The 20,722-nt window shown below is 43.4% G+C and overlaps 2 protein-coding genes across 6 annotated transcripts in view; both read left to right on the top strand.

Moving 5' to 3' along the window:
- The window catches only part of thrap3a (thyroid hormone receptor associated protein 3a), a 264,720-nt gene that overhangs the window by 113,874 nt on the left and 130,124 nt on the right, over window positions 1-20,722 (top strand). The gene's annotated exons all lie outside the window — the stretch shown is intronic.
- Window positions 1-20,722, top strand: part of map7d1a (MAP7 domain containing 1a) — a 154,152-nt gene that overhangs the window by 115,362 nt on the left and 18,068 nt on the right. For 4 of the 5 annotated variants that reach the window (XM_060922193.1, XM_060922192.1, XM_060922191.1 and 1 more), the window contains 8 exons: window positions 8,462-8,566; window positions 9,960-10,082; window positions 12,023-12,165; window positions 12,271-12,401; window positions 12,518-12,681; window positions 18,781-19,048; window positions 19,591-19,762; window positions 20,526-20,630. In XM_060922193.1, the coding sequence (XP_060778176.1) occupies window positions 8,462-8,566; window positions 9,960-10,082; window positions 12,023-12,165; window positions 12,271-12,401; window positions 12,518-12,681; window positions 18,781-19,048; window positions 19,591-19,762; window positions 20,526-20,630 (1,211 nt within the window). The remainder of the gene's footprint in view (window positions 1-8,461; window positions 8,567-9,959; window positions 10,083-12,022; window positions 12,166-12,270; window positions 12,402-12,517; window positions 12,682-18,780; window positions 19,049-19,590; window positions 19,763-20,525; window positions 20,631-20,722) is intronic. The other variant, XM_060922195.1, reaches the window with a different exon arrangement.

The raw sequence follows: 20,722 nt of genomic DNA, 5'->3' as shown, positions 1-20,722 counted from the left end.
AAACAAAAGTTTCGCAGTTTCAAGAGCAGAGGGGAGTTTGCACAGTGGTATGAAGCGGCAGGCCTTGGAGAATCTGTCAACTAAGACCAAAATGACCGTGTTACCTTGTGACTCAGGGAGACCCGTGATAAAGTCGACTGCCACGTGGGACCAGGGACGCCGGGGAATGGTCAGAGGATGCAGGAGACCCTGGGGACGCTGTCGTGGGTTCTTGGTTCTGGTGCAAACCTCACAGGACAGGACAAATGACCTTACTTCCTTCTCCATGTTAGGCCACCAGAAGCGTCTTTTCAGGAAGTCCAGGGTCCTCCGAGCTCCCGGGTGGGCGGTGAGAGGGGAAGAGTGACCCCACTGGAGAACCTTGGCCCGGGCTTGATGTGGGACGTACAAGAGGCCCGGTGGCCCCGTCCCAGGACCGGGGTCCTGGCGTTGGGCTCGTCGAACAGCCTCCTCAATACCCCAGCGGACAGGGGCCACAATCCGGGACACCGGGATGATAGGCCCAACTTCATTCTCCCTGTTAGTGGCAGAGAACAGTCTGGACAGTGCGTCAGGTTTGGTGTTCTTGGAGCCGGGGCGGTATGAGAGGGTGAAGTCAAACCGACTGAAAAACAGGGCCCACCTAGCCTGTCGAGGGTTCAGTCTCTTGGCTTGCTGGAGGTACTCCAGGTTCTTGTGGTCAGTCCAAACCAGGAATGGATGTTGTGCTCCCTCCAGCCAGTGCCTCCACTCCTCAAGGGCCAGTTTGACCGCTAGCAGTTCTCGATCCCCCACATCGTACGGGGACTCAGCAGGACTCAGGCGGTGGGAGAAGTAAGCGCAGGGGTGCAGCTTTCCTTCCGAACGTTGAGAGAGCACCGCGCCGACACCACTGTCCGAGGCGTCCACCTCCACGATGAATGGTTGGGAGGTGTCCGGGAGAACCAGAATGGGTGCCGTGCAGAAGCGGTCCTTGAGGTCTTTGAACGCCTTTTCTGCCTGAGGAGACCAGCCATAAGATCCACCTGTCCCTTTGGTGAGGTCTGACATGGGTGCTGCCACAGAACTGAAGTTCCTGATGAACTTGCGGTAGAAGTTAGCGAATCCTAAGAACCGCTGAACCTCCTTAACGGACTTGGGAGTAGGCCAATCCCGGACGGCCAGGGTCTTGGCAGGGTCCATTTGGAGTTGGCCTGTCCGTACAATAAATCCCAGAAAGGAGACCTCGGGAACATGAAATTCGCATTTCTGGGCCTTGGCGAACAGATTGTTCTGTAGCAGCCTCTGGAGAACCTGGCGGACATGGTGGCGGTGCTCCTGCACGGTCTTGGAAAAGATAAGGATGTCGTCGAGGTAGACAAAAACGTATAGGTTAATCATGTCCCTTAAGACGTCGTTGATTAGGGCCTGAAAAACAGCTGGTGCGTTGGTGAGTCCGAAGGGCATCACCTGGTATTCGTAGTGCCCAGACGGGGTGTTAAAGGCAGTCTTCCACTCGTCTCCCTGTCGGATACGGATGAGGTGGTATGCGTTCCGTAGGTCCAACTTGGTGAAGACGGTGGCGCCTTGGAGCAGGTCGAAAGCTGTGGACATCAGCGGAAGGGGATATCGGTTGCGCACAGTGATCTTATTCAGGCCCCTGTAATCAATACATGGTCGGAGCCCCCCATCCTTCTTGCCGACAAAGAAGAAGCCGGCTCCAGCAGGTGAAGTGGAGGGTCGAATAAACCCAGAGACCAGGGCATCTTTGAGGTATTCCTCCATGGCCTTGCGTTCTGGCTGAGAGAGTGAAAACAGTCTGCCACGAGGAGGGGTAGTCCCAGGGAGCAAGTCGATGGCACAGTCGTAGGCCCGGTGCGGAGGAAGAACGGCGGCCCTGCTCTTGCTGAATACCTCCTTGAGATCCCAGTACTCTGTGGGAACTTGAGATAACTCGGTGAGATCAGGGGGCTCGGCAGGAGACACAGGAGAGCTAGAGAGCAGACAAGAGGCATGGCATGCAGGGCCCCATTCCACAACCTGGCTTGTTACCCAGTCTATGCGAGGGTTGTGGCGAGTAAGCCAAGGAAGGCCTAGAATAACTGGGAACTCAGGTGAAGGAATCAGGTGCAGGGATATTTCTTCCTTGTGACCTTGAGACTGGAAGAAAACTGGAGAAGTAACTTGGGTGACTCTTCCATCACCTAACGCTTGGCCATCGAGGGCAGACACAGACAGTGGGACTTCAAGAGGTGCAGTCGGAATATTGATGCTTTGGGCGAAGTGAATATCCATAAAGTTCCCAGCCGCCCCTGAGTCTATCAAAGCTTGACAAGAGTGGACAGACTCACCCCAGGAGATGGAGACCGGGATGTAGATTCCTTGGCCAGGGAGTCCGGGAGAGAGGGTAGGCCCCGTCACAACCCTCCCTCGGCTGGACGGGGCGGTCCTTTTCCCAAGAGTTCGGGACATGATGCTCGGAAGTGACCAGGCTTGCCACAGTAGATGCAGCACTTGTCCCTCCTTCTGCGCTCCCTCTCAGATGCGGAGAGGCGAGTACGACCCACTTGCATGGGTTCTGGACAGTCACTGAAGGAGGTAGACGGTCTCCAGGTAGAGGTAGGGAGGCTGGGGGGGCTCAAGGCTTGGTGGCGTTCTCTCATCCTGTTGTCCAGACGAATAGCATGTGAGATGAGGGTTTCGAGGTCACTTGGGCATCCAATAGAGGCCAGACCGTCCTTGATGGGGTCAGACAGACCATGGTGGAAGGCTGACACCAGGGCAGTCTCGTTCCATCCACTTACTGCTGCGAGTGTTCGGAACGAGATGGCGTAATCTGCGACGCTTCCTCCTTGCCGGATGGACATGAGCTTTCGGGCTGCGTCGGTACTGATGTCTGCCTGATCGAAGACCCGAAGCATCTCTTCAGAAAACAGCTGGAAATCAAAGCACTCAGGTCCCTGTCTTTGCCAGATAGCAGTAGCCCAGGCTCGCGCCTTACCAGCTAATAAGGTGATCACAAAGGCAATCTTGCGGCGATCCGTAGTGTAGGTGGTAGGCTGAAGCTCAAAGGTGAGTTGACACTGGGTAAGGAACTCTCGGCACTCACTGTGCTTGCCGTCATACCTCTGTGGTGCAGGAAGGCTGGGTTCGCGAGGTGAAGAAGGCAGCATTGCAGGAGGCACTGGAGCAGGAGTGGGAGCTGGATCAGGAGCAGGAACTGGATCAGGAGCAGGAGATGCAGGCAGAGATGTCAGCTGTGCCAGGGTTTTCCCAATTTGCTGAAGCAGTTCCTCGTGGCGAGCGAGGGCCTCACGTTGGCTGGTGAGCGTACGTCCATGAGCGTCCATGGTCGCTCCGAAGCGTGTCAAAGCTGCCATAATTCCCTGAAGGTTGGCCGGGTAGACAGTTGAAGCAGCCTCTGCTGAGTCGGTCATGACGGAGTCTTTCTGTTAGGGTTTTGCTGGGATTCGAACCTGGTTCGTTGGTGTGATAATCCAGCAAACCCCCACTAGGCCACCAGGGGGATGACTCAAATGCAGAGGCGTGAGGCGGAAGTAGAAAAAGAATCAAAAGGTTTATTTAAACTATATACACTATATACAGGGCAAAACAAAAGACAAAAAAAAAACCAAAGAGTATAATCCAAAAGAAAAGCAAAGTGCAAAAATACAAAAGCTAAGAAGATCAAAAAACACAGTACAAAGGAAACTGGAGATAAACATAACAGCACAAAGACTCCGTGACAAGAGGACTGAACTCAGGGGTATAAATACACAAACTAATTAAGGACACAGGTGAAGATAATTAGGACTAACAGGCAATTAACAAAAAAAAACACAAAACACAGGAACAGTGGCGGCCTCTAGAGGCCAAAATAAATATGACACGAAAAGGAAATAACAGCGGCCTCTAGAGGCCAAAACAGTCCAAGTCCTAACAAGTTTACTAAGGGGGCAATTAGAAATCGCAAGGGGGCAAATATTTTTCATATAGTGTGTAGTAGTGATGGCGGTCTGACAACGTGTTTCAAACAATTAACTGCGCCAAGCACAAAACCACGGCCCCGAAGGTTGCTTTAGTACGGGAAAATCATGTGGCATATTACCAGGGCAGTTGCGCTTTATCAACTCCCGTGCCCACCTGTTAACCCTCCCCTCCGATTTTCTCACAGACACGCGTTACAGCCGGAAAGATGCCAAACATAAAACAACACACACAAACCTACAGGCAAGTCCTTTACATTTAAAATACATACAAATAGCTCCGCGGCATGAAAACAAAACGTCAATGCAAGTCTAAGGTACTTGGCTCGGCGGCCAAAATCATAATTTAAAGAAAATCAACAGACCCCGCGGCTGCACCAGTAACAGCCTTCCTGACTCGCACCGAGTCAACGCTAACCACTTAATCCGCGATCCCAGTTTAGGCGTGTAGGGGACTAAACACACTGAAGTGATGAATTTTCACCCCCGCTGCATGGGGGATGACGTCAACGACACATATTCTTACGCTATTTGTGCACAAAGCGGACCATACACCAACATAAACGGAGATGAACTTAGCCTACAAAGAAAGAAAATGGATTCACAATATTGTGATTGAATTGGTTTAATTCGGAAGGGGAAAGACTACTCCCGTAAGCTGACTGCATACTGCAGGATATTGCAGAGACAGTGCACCTGTAAGTGTGCATGTAAAACCCCCGCCCGCCCGCACGACCCTTGTCCTTATCACAGGTCTGTGTGTGCGCGGCTGTGTCAGCATTTCACACATACACCCACAATAACAATTAAGAAAACAATTAAGTGATCTGAGTCTCCGTTGAGGGGGTGGGGCTGTAGCCACGAGGGGGCGACGCCCCCTTTCGCCCCCCCCACGGCGCCGGGCCTGCGTGGACGTTTTTACGTGTAATACATATGGCATTTTCAATTCATTGTGGCAGTTTACTGCGGACGCTGCTGGCGAACAAAGAAATGCTTCTCCGCGTATGCATCAGAAAACTCTCTCTCATTGAATATTCTCATCAGCTCCGACATATGACGTCATGTTGGCTTGACAACCATGCAATGGTTGTAAGGTCGTAAACCATATTGAACGCTCATTCTCCACTGGGTAGAGTGACGTAATACAGGTAGGATAAGCAATACGCTAACAATATTGCATGCTATGAAACCCGCTAGAAGGGACTAGAACACCGTTTTTATTCCGTTGAAAAAGTGTCCTGAATGTATAATAATCGCTGATGATCACTGAGCCTGAGGCAGATAATTGTTTTAGTATAAACACACACATGATTTATTAAATTTTTATTTTGTGTTAAAATTATTTATTTCAAACTTCAAAAGTGGCATACAAATGTAATAACGGTGTGGCGCAGACTTGTCACTTACCTATGTCGAGTCACATTAAAAAAACTTTTTGAAATGGATAAAATAAATCCCAAGTCCACCTTACCTTTGAATAGTTTTAGATCAAACTTCGTAGCATCTTTAGTGCTTTTAGGAACAACATTTTCTTTCACAATTTGTAATTCTTCTCACTTACAGTGACGAAGCGATTGGGAGCCATTTTGCCGAGTTGCTCGAGGGAATTATCGAGAAATTTGGATATTTCTCGATAATCAGTGCACGCGATTTTCTATAATCACCTGTGTATTTATACTAAATGTAGTTGTTCCTGTGGCTAGGCTAGCTAACAGGCTACAAAACGACAAACATGATGGTCTTGATGATGGCATGAAATTTGAAGCTCAGGAACGTTTCTGTTTGAGCAGAGAGAAGGATGAGGAGATGAGGGATTTGGACACAATAAAGAACTAAAGCACTGCTGCATCTTTAGGTAGAGATGAAGCAAGGGCTAAATCCCATCAACGCCACTATCAGCAGGTAGTCGAATGAAATTTGGGGTCATGTGGGGAAATCTATCTCATCTCATTATCTCTAGCCGCTTTATCCTGTTCTACAGGGTCGCAGGCAAGCTGGAGCCTATCCCAGCTGACTACGGGCGAGAGGCGGGGTACACCCTGGACAAGTCGCCAGGTCATCACAGGGCTGACACATAGACACAGACAACCATTCACACTCACATTCACACCTACGGTCAATTTAGAGTCACCAGTTAACCTAACCTGCATGTCTTTGGACTGTGGGGGAAACCGGAGCACCCGGAGGAAACCCACGCGGACACGGGGAGAACATGCAAACTCTGCACAGAAAGACCCTCGCCAGCCACGGGGCTCGAACCCAGGACCTTCTTGCTGTGAGGCGACAGCGCTAACCACTACACCACCGTGCTACCCCAATGTGGGGAAATCGTTAATGAAACTGAAAATAGACCAGAAGTTCATGAAAGAACTTTCAGCTTTAAAAAAAAAAAAGTCAGCTTCATGATGAAAGAAATCTGAAGCCAGTAAAGATTGTTATGTATAAAGATTTATCTGCAAGTCACTGAAGAGGCAGTTTTCCTTTTAAACTATTAGCTGTTTTCCTGAACCTGTTTAAAGGGCATATTCTGGACCAAATTTTTTTTTTTTAAATATATGAAAGTATGTCCCTTTACACACTCATCCAGAAGGGTAATTTTGCACAAGGCCATCTGTCTACAGCAGAAAAAAAAAAATAACAAAACGCGTCTGGAAAAATCCCAAGGGAGTCTGGAGCCAGATTCGTGACGTCACCTGCGGAAGCGCCAGCAGGCTGCGCGAGCTTTGCACGGTTTCAGTGCACAGCCTGTGTAGACCAAGCGCTCCCATTTCTCTCTCATTGTCCGGTCTTTTGGAAAACGATGAGTACTAATCCCATCAAGATTGGTGTTGCTACACCCTCCTACGATACATCTGTTAACCATTTTAATAATTACGTGATAACATTGAAGAAATTTGCAGAAAACCACCAGGTCGTTTTCTCATAAACAAACCAGCGCTGACGTAGGATTCAGAGGGAGGCGTCCCGCACGTGATGTCACGAAAATCAATGTTTGCCGGGAAATCCAAATGCCAAGTTTTTTCAGAGGCGGACCAATTCACCTCAAATGGCTTGATTTCAACTGAATTTTTCTGGTATTGCGCAAGGTAAAAAAAAAAATTGCAGAGAATGCAGAATGTTACAGATATTTGACCAAAGTTTAATATAAAATAGGAGAATTACATTGATCTTGCTCCTGAATTTACCTGTGATGTGCACTTTAAAGCGAGACGGCCTTTCGATTTTATAAAACCGGTGAAATTTGGTTCCCTCTGAAATTTGGTCATTGTGATGTGTTTATTTCTGTAATATCTCACAAAATCTCAGGCCATTCTGTGGCTGGGAAGTTCTTTAATCTGAGGGGATTAAAACAAATAATGTGCGTGAAATCGCTCGCTTCGCGCAGTCGAGCAGACAGAGGAAGTCCGTGTGCGCATGCGCAGGTTTACCTGCTTCCTCTTTTTCTTTAGGGTTTTACAGCAGTTGGCATCCACAGTGTTGCATTACTGCCATCTACAGGTTTACCTTGACCGTGCGCTGACAGTTACATCGTTCTGTCGCTAAACGAACAGCTGATCACACCGAGGTGCTCGCAGACCGCCAATATTTATTAGTTTGGTCCTGCGTTTCCTTTCTTTCGTATAGAACATAACGTCTTTTTTTCTTCTCACCTTTCCGTTACTGTAGTCGGTCTTTCACGTTTCATTTGCATACTCGTGTCCTTCATTTTTCTCTCCTGTTTCAAATTTGTATCCCACAATGCCTTGTGTGAACGGCGAAAGCCCACCACGTGATGCATGACGTAGTAACTTGAATTGGGTCACGGTGAAGCAGGAAAAAAATAGCGGAGAATTTAGGGTCATGTGGCTCTAAATAAATTAATTGTTCTTTTAAAAAATATCTAATAAAATTGGAAGTCTGTGATTCGAATTCAGTAGCTTTCAGTCCACTAAACGAAAATAACTGGGTGTCGGGAAAATTCTTTTCAAGACCTACACTTGAAAAATTTGAAAGGCAGTATAGCTTTAAGGTGCAGTCGACTCTGCTGAATTGAAGATGAACAGTAAACGTGTTCCACAGAGTAATCTGGGGATTAGGCTAAATCACTGCAGTGGCGCTCGGTACTGCATACTGAGGCATGCCATATGCACAGAATCTCCTTATATCCTTCATCATGATCACTATTTACTCCAAGGAAATTCTCACGAAGTATTTGGACATACTTCTCAGCTCTTACTTTAGTCAGCGTTCACATGAAATGGCTGATTGCACAATTCCTGTCTTTTTTTTTTTTTTCTCAGATTGCATCTTGCCTTGCCTGTTTGTGTATGCACTATGTAAAATGACTTCGAGAGCAGTTTAGTTTTTGAGAAATTTCGCAGGCTTTATAAACCTCCCATAATTTCTGTATCACCGTTTGTTTGTTTGTTTGATCCACGGCACGCTGTAGGTCACGTTCAGCACTTCGAACCTATGCAGTGTCCATCAATGTATATATGTGTGTGTGTGTGTGTTCAGTTATGCTCTGGGTTTTACAGGCCGATGCTCAGTTTCTGCAGTCAACCTGCCCAAACACGTGGACTCTGTTATAAACAACCGTCTCTCCAAATCCTCCGCCACCCTCTGGAACTCCCCCAGCAGAAGTAAGACAACCGCCCGCCTGGACTTGGTCTCTTCCCCTCGTCGTCTCTGGCTTCTCCCCTCACATTTTATGATTTCCATTTTCTTCATTAATTTTATTTGACCTTCCGTCACCTCCCTCCTCCTGGCAATCACCGAATCATTCCTCCTGTCCACCTGATTTGGGTCTTGAGTTTCATAAATCCTGACATGCATTCATACACTGATCCAGATGTATGAGTTTTGATGCTGCGCCTCTTCACGTTCTGTTCCTCCGAAGGACGTCACATTGGGGTTTCATTTTGCGAATGGTTCCTTTTTGGTGGCGGGGTTTTTCTTTTTCTGTCTTTCTTTCTTTTTTTTTCCTTTCTTTCTTGTATGCATCATGGGCCAGATTTCATAAGTGAGCCTGTGTCACAGTGTTCTTGTGCTCCAGATTCAGTGATGATCCGCTGAATGAATGGTTTGTCTGCCTACATAATTGCCTTCAGAATATCAGTACTGTATAATAAGAATTTACGTAAGTCCTGTCACCTGCTCATTGGAAAAGACAACTCATTCATCTTTTGTGAATCAGTTTTATGTGCTTCTTTTTCATCAATACACTCTTAGGGGGGAAAAAAAAGGCTGCTATAAAATGATCCGGGGGACTCGTAAAGGCTCTGTGAGGAACTCTATAATAGTGAATTTCCCTTTCAATAGATTCCAAGCAGAACCTCTTTAGAAACATTTGAGAAAAGTAATCATAATTTTCCCCAACAACACCAGACGAACCTTATTTTTATTTTAATTTTTTTCCCTAAGAGTGTACTCGGCATGAATGCAGACACGTTACATTAACATTTTAGTAAGCCTAATTTAAAGGTACGTCTTCATTCGCATGCTCGTTCGCAACTAGGGCCAAGTTGTGTTTGCAAATCCACCAGCCGTTATGTGGGAAGAATACGGAGAACTCCTCTCAACGTCCAAATGTTGTAGAGAAATTTTTAAATGTCATTTAAGAAAGGAAGGTGTGATGTAATTGATCACTTTTCAGATTAAAACTTCATGGACGCCGTATGGGATTAGTACAGAAAGTCCCGGAAGAACCATGGCAGATTCTCAATTTCTCCTCAGGATTATTCAAGTATTTCTGATTCTGGTTCTACAAACTATTTCTTGGAGAATCGGGCAGTTTCTGGGCGCATGGTGGATGTTTGGGGGGGCAGCGGGACTTTCCAGCCCATTCTCCTGTCGCACAAGAGAAGGGATTGTAGTTTTAAGAAGGAATGATGGTCAAACCAAATATTGATTTTGATTTAGGTTTTTACAGCATACTGTTATTTACAGGAGTTTATTTAACATGTAGGGCCTTTCCATTTTCATCCTGTGCATCACCGTTGGTAAATATTTGTTAATATTTCTGCTTTTCCGCAGGCCGGAGATTGGAGCTAAGTCCTTGGGAGAGCAGCATCGTGGACCGGTTAATGACCCCCACGCTGTCCTTCCTGGCACGAAGTCGCAGTGCTGTCAGCGTGCAGAGCGGTGGCAAAGAATCTCGTGAGTAATGACTGAAAAATATTTACGTAAAACTAGGGTTATTAAGTTTCAGCTTCTGACTGATGTTCACTGATCTTGGCCTAAGTGTGAAACTGCTATGACACCTTTTTTTTTTTTTTTTTTAAACATTGCACACATTAAAATACAAGTAAAATGTTGAATTATAATTCTTTAGGAGTAAATAATGATTCAAAGAAAAATCGCTTTACATCACTAAGGACTCGGAGATTGTTGGGCTCCATCTGTGTAAGGTTTATTCACACAACTTTCCACAGACTCCACATAAACGTGCCACAATATTTCACGGTCAGTCGGCACAAATAGTTATCCAACTTGCACAAAATGACACAAACCACGGTAAGTTGTTAGCAAGGCTTCGCGATGATGCAAATGATTTCACGTGTATTTCTATGATGAGAACAAGAATAGAAGTGCTTTACTATTCAGGATGCGCTGACCTCCACTGACAGGGAGGAGTATCGCTGGCTGTTGCTTTGACAGTTTCGTTACAACAAATCTTTTTAAACAGTGTTTAAAATGTATTAAAAAGATGCCTGCTATCAGTCAGTATCAGGCATTGGGCAATGCGCAGAGAATTACTGCTAGTTTTGAATGATGATGAAACTAATAGCTTCTTACATATAACTTTAGAATGTGTGTATACAGAGAGCACTTTAGATTCTTTTTTTTTTCTCATTATGGAATACTGTTCAGTAAAGAAGAGTCCCCGATGTATAGCACGATCAGAAGCGTGAAAATGAAAAGTAGGAATAGTAAAAACCTATATATAAAATTTCTATCCGCATTCACTGGATATGAGTCATATATTCATATATTCACTGGATATGAGTCATATACCGTGAGTAGAGAAAAACAAAATGGCGGCGCGTGTTGCTGAACTAGCCGAGGATGAAATAAAAACTCGAAAACAAACCCCCAAAAATACAAAAAAAAAGCAACAAAATATGGAATAAAAGTATTTTATGGTAAAAATGCATCTTTTTTTTTTTTCCAAGAATTATTAAATTTTTCACAAATTGCTCCTGTCATTTCGCCAGTTTGTTTACATTCTAAGCGGAAATGATTTTGTCGGACCTTTTTTGTATGAAGCTTTTATTTATCGAATTTGTAAAAAAAAAAATGCTCCGTTGCTCAAAATCCAGTGAATGTGGATAGAATCAAACAATTATTCCACTCAATCTCATCATACATGGCTTACAGCTGACTCGCCTATACAGATACAATATATGAATGAATGATGGATATAGTCATGAGTGTTTTACTGGGAAATACGCCACTTTTCATACATCCAGGACATGGAGAACCAAAAGCATGAACTAACTCTCCAAGTCGCTTGTGAGGAAATCGATCAGTTGTTTTGATAAATTTGGGTACGTTTCACTTGTGAACGTGTCGATATAATAATAAAAAGAACATCCATCACACGTTGGCTTGAAGATATGAAGTTTATCTTCTCATGTTGAAAAACACTCATTTTTTCATATGAAATACATCGCGGAGCCGAGTGGCACAATTCCCGATATTTCACTTGGATGATGTCACTCCCAGCGTTTCTTGCTGAATATATGTGCGCTGTAAAACTGGCAACCCAGTTCGCAATTGAAATTCTTTTTGCTTAACTTGCATATTTTATTTTATTTTTTGTGCATGTGTCTATATAATGTAAAGAACGTTACACAGTGGCGCAAAGAAATGAAGTTTATCTTCTTGCGTTGAAAAATATTTCGCTCGCTGGTGAAATATATTCACCACTCGAAGCTAAACTTCATATCTTAGCGCCATCATGTAATTATCTATCTATCTATTAAAAACAAAATTGTCATGAAAGACATTCATCTTCATATATGTACAGATAGAAGTCACAGCATTTAAATATACCGGTATGCGGCTGTGTAAACATCTACCTCCCTACCCCGCAGAGTCACCAGTTTGTCCTCGTTCAGCCTCGGCGAGTCCCCTCGCAGTGTGCTCTCACCGGCCCCATCGGTGCTCTGAACGCTGGAGGGTCACAAGCAGCACCCCTGACATCACCCGGCACCCACGCACACGGGACTCCACTCCTGTACGCTTCAAAACTCGCTCCACAGCTTGTTCTTCGATACAGTATTTATCTATATTTTTTTAATAATACTTTTGTTTCTTTAAGTCTCTGGGGTTTTCTTGACAGATGGAGAAGAATAAGAAAGAGAAGAAGGACAAGGAGCGGGAAAACGAAAAGGAAAAGAGCGCCATCACCAAAGAGAAGGTGCTGAAGAAGAGACAGTCATTACCGTCAATGTCAGCCAGATGTGAGCCCAGGTACCGCACACCTGAGATTACTTGCTTATCTCTATCTTGGATGAAGAATGGCTCTATTATTATGGGATGTTGACGTGTTAAGGTCTTTTTTCTTTCCCCCCCCCCCCCCCCCCCAGTCCCAGTGCACCGATGAAGCAGCGGGCTTCCTCTCCCAGACCCCCGTCAGCCCTCGTCAGCCCCAACACCCCAAAATCTCGACCCAAGAGAGCACGAACACCAATCCGTGTAGGGGCACACACCAAAACACCCACTGCTGCAGAACAAGCCCGAGAGCGCCACAGTGAGTCTTAGAGTCTATAGGGCACCTTCCTTTTTTTTTTAAATATGTTATATAGATGTTGTAACTTAATGTCCGTGTGTTCATTTGCAGAATTCAGTTTCTCAGCTCCTGTTCTTGACTTGTTTTATACCCTGTCCACACCAGGGATTTTGTACCGGTACGATACTACTTTCGTACCGCAACACCTGTCCACACTAGCAACTATACCGGTACTGTAGCGGTATAACTGTATCGGTACGAAACCCACAAATGTATGGGCTTCGTATCGGTACAGTATCGGTACTGTAGCGTGGACAGATGAAGCGGCTCTGTATCGATACAAATATAATGCGCATGCGCAAAGTCACACACCTCAATCGATGTCTTCGCTGAATAAAATAGTGAAGAATGGAGATTCGTTTTCTTTGTTTCTTTCTCAACTGCCTCGCGCGTTTTATATGATTCGACTGAATAAATGACCACCAGAAATACAGACTGTACATTGACAACAAAAAGCACACACACGTTGTTTCATCTGCCGGAAGGAAGTTACTCGGCAACCACGGAAACATTTCATGCACGTGCATTTCAACTACCGTGAAAGAAAACCGCAAACATTTCTCGCTAGTGTGAACAGATGCACTAAACTGTACCGGTATACTTTGTATCGATACAGTTATACCACTATCGTACCGGTATATATGTGAACACAGCTTTAGTATTGTGGTGAAATGTGTCTGAAAGTATCTTGGCGTGCAGAGAAGCTCCAGTCGTTTACCAGGAGAGCAGATTACACTGTTGCTAATTACATGAGAAGGCTTATTAGGAGAATGACTGTGCTCTCTGCAGCTCCACTTGAATTTGTGGTAATTACTGAGTCATTGCACGTTAATCATAGCACAGTTCACCAGCCTACTCACTTTCCAGCTCTCCAGCAACAGCATCTTGGCACAGCCTGAGGATTTCTCTTCCCTTTAATCGTGTTCTGTTACAGGGCAAACGTTTGGACTGAATACATGCAAGATGGTACTGTGTCTACGATGAAAATTGTCGACATTTGAAAGATGATCTCATGAATGAGTCTCACACTTTGTTAGGCATGGATCGATGTATCATGTGACCAGTCTATCAGGAGACAAATTTATGACTATTCGAATCGACGAAATGTAAAAGAATCACGATTATCATCAGGCTGTGCAATCTTAAGTACGATTCGCACGGGATAAGTATTACCTATGGACCTCTGGTAATTCGCAATTACCCCCGCACCTCTGTGTTATTGTGTGGCGCATTCGGACGGGATAAGCAAAAGTCTGTAATTCACTGAATTTACAGACATTGTGACCGGATGTGTCATAAGTTCACAGCATCCTGTTTCGTCTTGTAGACAGTAGAGATGGGATTTATGGCTCTTTGATGGGATCTGCGTCTTTGTGATCCGTTCTTTGAAAAGAGCCGTTCAAAAGACTGGCTCATTTGGCTCTTTTTAAATATTTATTCAGTTTTAAGACGACAGCGTCTAAAGAAGCCAGATCCCTCTGCTTAGACAGTGACATCAATATTTCTGGACATACCTTTTATATAAAGCAACCTAGACTTACATTATTGTAACCCCTAAACGCTCATAAATAACCATTAAAAAACAATGAGGGCTTCAATGAATGTCCATGCAGAACGGCTTTTCTGTAAAAAAAAAAACTCACTCAAGAACATAGTTATCAAGAACGCAAGAATATTTTGTAGAAAAACACTTGTTTTACAAAAATATTTAAGTCTGAGATACAAAATAGATACAACTACAATAAATATAACACAAGAACTAGTTATCACACAAGAACATTTTAATAGAAAAAAACAAACTTTCTATATTAAAAATATTGAAATTGTAACAAAAATAGATACAACTAAACAGTCAGATAAATAGATAAAGTTATAACAAGAACACAAGATTATTTTAATAGGAAAAAACAAACTATTAATGCAAAAAATATATTATTATTAGAAAAATAGACACAACTAGACAAACAGATAAATAAATAAAATACACAAAAATAGAACAAACAAAATGACGATATAATAAATTAAATGAACGTCCGTGCAAAGTAGTTTTCCCACAATATTATCATTAATATCACACAACTACATTATAAACTATATACAAAACAATTTGAACTATTAGGCAAACAGATAAAACTTGAATAAATAAAAGGCAAATGCTGTTTAGCCTACTTCTTGTCCTTGGGCAAAAGCTTTTTCATCTGAAACATAGTACAGAAAAAGAACGACAGAAAGAACGGCTCCCCCAGCTCGAGACTCGGTTCTCATCGTTCATGCCTAGGAGCCGTTCAGAAGAATCGGTTCGTTCGCGAACGTCACAACACTAGTAGACAGGAGTTCAAGATGCTTATCTGGTTCAAATACGGGATAGGCCTACTACCACTTGCCCCTGAAATGCTGTTTATCAAAATTTCGCCCGTATCCTCCATTATTCACTCCAGAAAAGTACAAGAGACGCGCGTTTAATAATTACAAACACAGAAATGCGCGTTCACACGGGACTTGTATTACCACTGGACGTCTGTGTTTTACCGAAACACAGTAGGTAATTCGCGGCGAAATTATTACTTGGCAAATTACGGACATGGCGCATTCGCACGGGACTAAGAACTCAGACATTCTCTGCAATTATTCCGAATTACCAGAGGTCCACAGGTAATACTTATCCCGTGCGAATAGGGCTTTAGTTGTTGTCCCCCTCTGTCTGAAAGGCCCAAAAAGGGATTATGTCGTGGCGATTTCCGTCCGTCTCCGGAAGGGTGCTCACCTTCTGAAATCAACTCCTCTCACAATTTTTGGAGGAATTTCATGAAACTTGGCAGGATTCTTTGTGTTATATCGGTGATGCGCATATTGTAATTTTGTTAAATTGGGTCACATTTTACCAGAGTTACAGCCCTTGAATAACAAAACTATACTTTGATAACTTCATGAGTGTTTTCCTTCTGAAAGCAACTCCTCTCACAACTTGTGGAGGAGTGTCAGCAAACCCGGCAAAAAGCATTGTTTATAGATCAGTAGTATGCATAAAGTTTTGTTCAATTCGGTCACATTTTACCAGAGTTACAGCACTTGATTTAACAACCTTGTACTTTCACAACTTCATGAAGGTGTGCTCGCCTTCTGACATCAACTCTTACAATTTTTGGACAAATTTCTCGAAGCTTGGCAAAAGGCCTTGTTATATGATGGTAATACGCATATTGCGATTTAATTTCGTTTGTGAAATTTTTCCCAGAGTTTTGATACTTGATTAAATAACTTGTACTTTTGGCAATTTCATGAGGGTGTACGTTCTTCTGAAATCAACTCCTCTTACAATCTGTGGAGGAATTTCACCAAACTTGGCAAAAGGCTTTGTTATATGACCGTTATACGCAGATTGAAATTTTGTTTAATTTGGGCAAATTTTACCAGAGTTATGCCTTTGATTATTAACAAACTTTCATCAAGGTCTGCTTGCTTTCTGAAATCAACTTCCCTCACAATTTTTATCCCCCGCTGGCCAAAAGGCCCGAAGGGGGATTATGTCGTGGTGATGTACGTCTATCTGTCCATCCCAGGAAGGGTGCTCACCTTCTGAAATCGACTCCTCTCACAATTTTTGGAGGGATTTCACGAAACTTGGCAGGATTCTTTGTTATATGTCAGTAATATACATATTGTAATTTTGTTCAATTCAGTCGTATTTTACCAGAGTTATGACCTAGTTGCCAGCGGGGGATATTGTGCTCTCAGAGCACTCTTGTTTTTAGCTGTAATTGTGTTTTTGTACAGCAGAGGGCGGAATAATGTAAAATAGCAGGACTACATATGACTTCACTGTAGGTGGAAGTAACACATCACTAAAACAACTCTGCGAAAACGCACAAAAAACAGATCTAAAATGGAAAAGAGGTGTTGTGTGATTGACTATGAACAGATTTAACAAGAAATCAGAGCTCTGTTTTTACAGGTTGGCAAAAGCTAAAGAAAAGAGAAACATGCAGATAGTTCAAATGTTCAAATATTTATTAAGAAAAGGAATATTAATTTTTATTTTTAATAAAAGGAATATTTTGGTTAATAGACTATATAATATATAATCCAAGCTTTACAAATGTGGGTAAATAATTACTGTTGGTTATTAAGAAAACGAAACAAAAGGTATACTTAAGTTGATAAAGAATATGAAAATAAATTGTGCTTTTTTTTTTTTTTGGTAATTTTTTTTTTTTTCCCAAAAAAAATCATGGGAAAACTTAATCATGAACTCAGTATTGCAAATAAAATGGTGAATTGAGTGAGTGGATCATTACATGCCTACACATTCTCCATTTATCATTTAAAGTGTATTGGATTTATTCAGCCATCATAGACTTTGACGTGGTGGTGTTTTTTTTTGGGGGGGGGTTTGGTGAACAAATGATGAATGGGTTGTGTTCCTGTGGAAATGAGTACACTCTGTATATTATATATATCCACACTACAAGCATATGAGCTTCCTCAATTTATCATATTTATAAAGAAAGATCGGCTACAACCAAACACTGATCTAGAAGGATGGAAAGAAAAATAAAATAATATGCCTGGGCCACACTAGAGGATAATCGGGTTGATTTTGAGGCCAGGTCGCTTCTACTAATGATCACAAAATGTGTTTTGATTTTAGGCTGGTCTTAAACAGTTATGAAGCTTACCTTGTGGTGTGAACTGTAAAAGTACAATTTCAAACACTAACAGTTCAGGAGTGTGGAAACATGTTTAATATTTATAATTCAGTATTATCTTGTGGTTTCATATTATCGGCTGCTCAGGTTAAGACATCAGGTTGACGTGTCTATCATGTCATGTAAACTGTATTATTCTGTCCACATTCACTGGATATAAGCAATCACATGCTCTGATTGGCTACTCTACTACTAGGCCATCAGCTCATATACCGTGAGGAGAGAAAAACAAAATGGCGGAGTGTGTTGCTGAACCAACCGAGGACGAAATAAAAATTACTTGAAAACAAAACCCCAAAAATGATCAAGTATTTTAAAAGAAAAAGAAATGGCTAAAAGAATATAGTTTTTCTTTTTTCCCCGATATCTCCTGTTCCACACTCCAGCCCCGTCGGTGGCAGTAAAGCACCTTTAAGTTGGTTTGCCAACTGCCAAAAAACCCTAGAGAAGAAGAAGAAAACCCCAAAAAATACAAAAAAAGCAACAAAATATGAAATAAAAGCATTTGATGGTAAGAACGTATCTTTTTTTTTTTTTTTTAATTGTTTTTCAAGAATTATTATTAAAACATTTTTCACATATTGCTAGTCATTTTACTGGTTTGTTGACAGCTTATCTCGGCAAGCTGGAGCCTATCCCAGCTGACTACGGGCGAAAGGCGGGGTACACCCTGGACAAGTCGCCAGGTCATCACAGGGCTGACACATAGACACAGACAACCATTCACACTCACATTCACACCTACGGTCAATTTAGAGTGGTTTGTTGACATTCTAAGCAGAAATGATTTTGTCAAGTTTTGTATAAAGTTTTTATTGATCGAATTTGCAAAAAATAAAAGTACTCTGTTTCTCAAAATCCAGTGAATGTGGATAAAATAAAACAATTATTCCATTCAATCTCGTTGTACATTGCTTATAGCCAACTCAGCGCTACGCTCCTCGTCAGCGATCAGCTCATGTACGACTCGATTTCATGGAATAACTGTGGAATATCCTGATTCTAGTTTGTGAGCATAATCTGAAAGAGTGTAGTGTATTATTCCTGGGGGTTTACTGACCGAAGGACGTCTTCATCCGGGGCCTCTAACAGTTTCAACTTCGGTTAGGAGAGTATAAATCTTGTAGTGTGGTCCAGGCATAAAATATTAATAACAATGTTCAATATTTAATTACCAGTCTCTTGCCAATATTTAAATTTTTTACTTCTGTTCATGTACTATTCGTGTAGTACTTAGTTTTTCCTGCCTGTGTGAGTACATCAGATTTGGTTGTTTGTACCATTGATGAAGAATGGCCATTGTCTCTGTCTTTCTTACCTCCCCCCCCCCTCCTTCTCGCTGTCTGTTGTTTAGCCTCGTCTCCCATCCCTTCAGTTGTTGTGCTGTCCACCCCTGGCACGCCTCCGCGTACAAATACACCACCAGCAGCGATCTGTCCCTCCTCTGTTCCTGAACAATCCTTGCCCAATTCCAGCATTCCAGCCTCCTCTCCAGCCAAGCCCATGGCTGGAACAACTGATCCAGAGGAAGCAGCCCGCATCCTGGCTGAGAAGAGACGACAGGCCCGAGAACAAAGGGAACGGGAGGAGCAGGAGCGAAGGGAGCAGGAAGAGAGAGAGAGGTCAGCGTCACAGCTTCAGTTAGTGAAAACTGTTAGATAGGAACAGACAGGAGAAAGAAGGCAGGCTTTTGATTTCACGTTTTTCCAAAATGTTTAACGTTGCAGCATTGGCAGGCAGTTTGGCGTTTCATCCAGTAACATTTCTGGTACAGCTGAGAGGCCTGCATGTCACACACACGTTTTGCGATGCAGCTGAATAAGCTGTCCTCCATCTCTATGTGTACAATGTTATTGCATGTGGTGAGGAGTTGTCAACATTTAAAAGCAAGCAGCTCAGTCCTGCGTGATGGTGTTTATAAGCTGGGAAGACTTTTGGCACGAATGACGGTGCCACTCAGGCCTGGCGCTAGCCCAATAATAACTGCCCAGTTATTTTAGACCCATCAGCTGAATGGCATATTGGGTACTTCCTAGTTCTTTCACTTTAGAATACCCTCTGTGTATGCACGCGCAATTCCACCTTGAGTTTTGGATGTTTACGGAGATTTTCATTTGACTCATGGTCCAAGTGGGGCAATACTGATTATCAGGTGCATGTGTAGGGAGGAGCGGATGGCACGGGAGGCAGAGGAGCAGAGGCGTAGAGAGGAGGAGGCGCGCCTCATGGCAGAGCAGCAGAGGCTGAGAGAGGAAGCTGAGCGCCTGCACCAGGAGAAGGAGGCCCAGGAGAAAGCCAGAGCTGAACAGGAAGAGAACGAGCGCCTCCAGAGACAGGTTAGAGTCATCTCTGTAGGTCCTGGAGCGGAAGCTTCAAAAAAAAAAAAAGCCCCAGATCGTGGTACTCCACTGAACACACTCCAGAGTCTGAATGATTTAATTGTTTAAAGTACCGTGACATGTTAAACTATGAAAATGATCTATGTAGAACAATTGTTTGTTCAGCTGTTGCTGAAATCCCGGCTTTGTGTTGTGCATATACAGCATGAATGGCTGCATATTGCCTTGTCACTCGATAGTGGGTATCAAGGTTACATCATATCGTGGATGTTTATTCTGAAACATCATTCATTGTCATTCATTCATTCATAGGTAGACTCTCTGTCTGTCTGTCTGTCTGTGTGTGTGTGTGTGTGTGTGTCTCTCTCTCTGTCACCCACACCCTGAACTAGAATAATAAAAGTGAAAACACTTAATACTTCACATAATCTTTGATTTGCCCCTGTGCTGTCTAAGCCAAGTTTTAATAGCATGAAGACCACACACACAAGAAAACCCTGACTGAGGCATTCCTCTCTCTATCTCTCTCTGGCCTGTATACTCTGTCTCCTATTATGCCAGCATTTTTTCTACACTTGCACCATCTTGTGTCCATCGCAGTTTAGAAAAAAAAAGAAGAAAAGAAAGTGTTAACTCCACAAGATATTTCCCGTTACACGCAGACATGTACAGAGAGAATTCTTGAAGTAATCGATATGTTTGGGGCGAGTCAGCAGTAGCTCAACATCTGTTCCATCAGTCACAGCTGTGCATTTTGCAGAAAGAGGAGGCCGAAGCCAAGGCCCGAGAGGAGGCGGAGAGGCAGCGTCTGGAGAGAGAGAAACACTTCCAGAAGGAGGAGCAAGAGAGGCTGCAGAGGAAGAAGGTAGGACGAAGGCCACTCATTTGAAAGAGTGTTTTGACCATGAACAACCGTTTAAATATGCGATTTAGCCTCATGACACGTTTATCCAGTAC

This window comes from Neoarius graeffei, chromosome 5 (genome assembly GCF_027579695.1).
Source record: "Neoarius graeffei isolate fNeoGra1 chromosome 5, fNeoGra1.pri, whole genome shotgun sequence".
NCBI classification, from domain to species: Eukaryota; Metazoa; Chordata; class Actinopteri; order Siluriformes; family Ariidae; genus Neoarius; species Neoarius graeffei.
The sequence above is the reverse complement of the archived record's forward strand: the minus strand, read 5'-3'. Positions and strand labels throughout refer to the sequence as shown.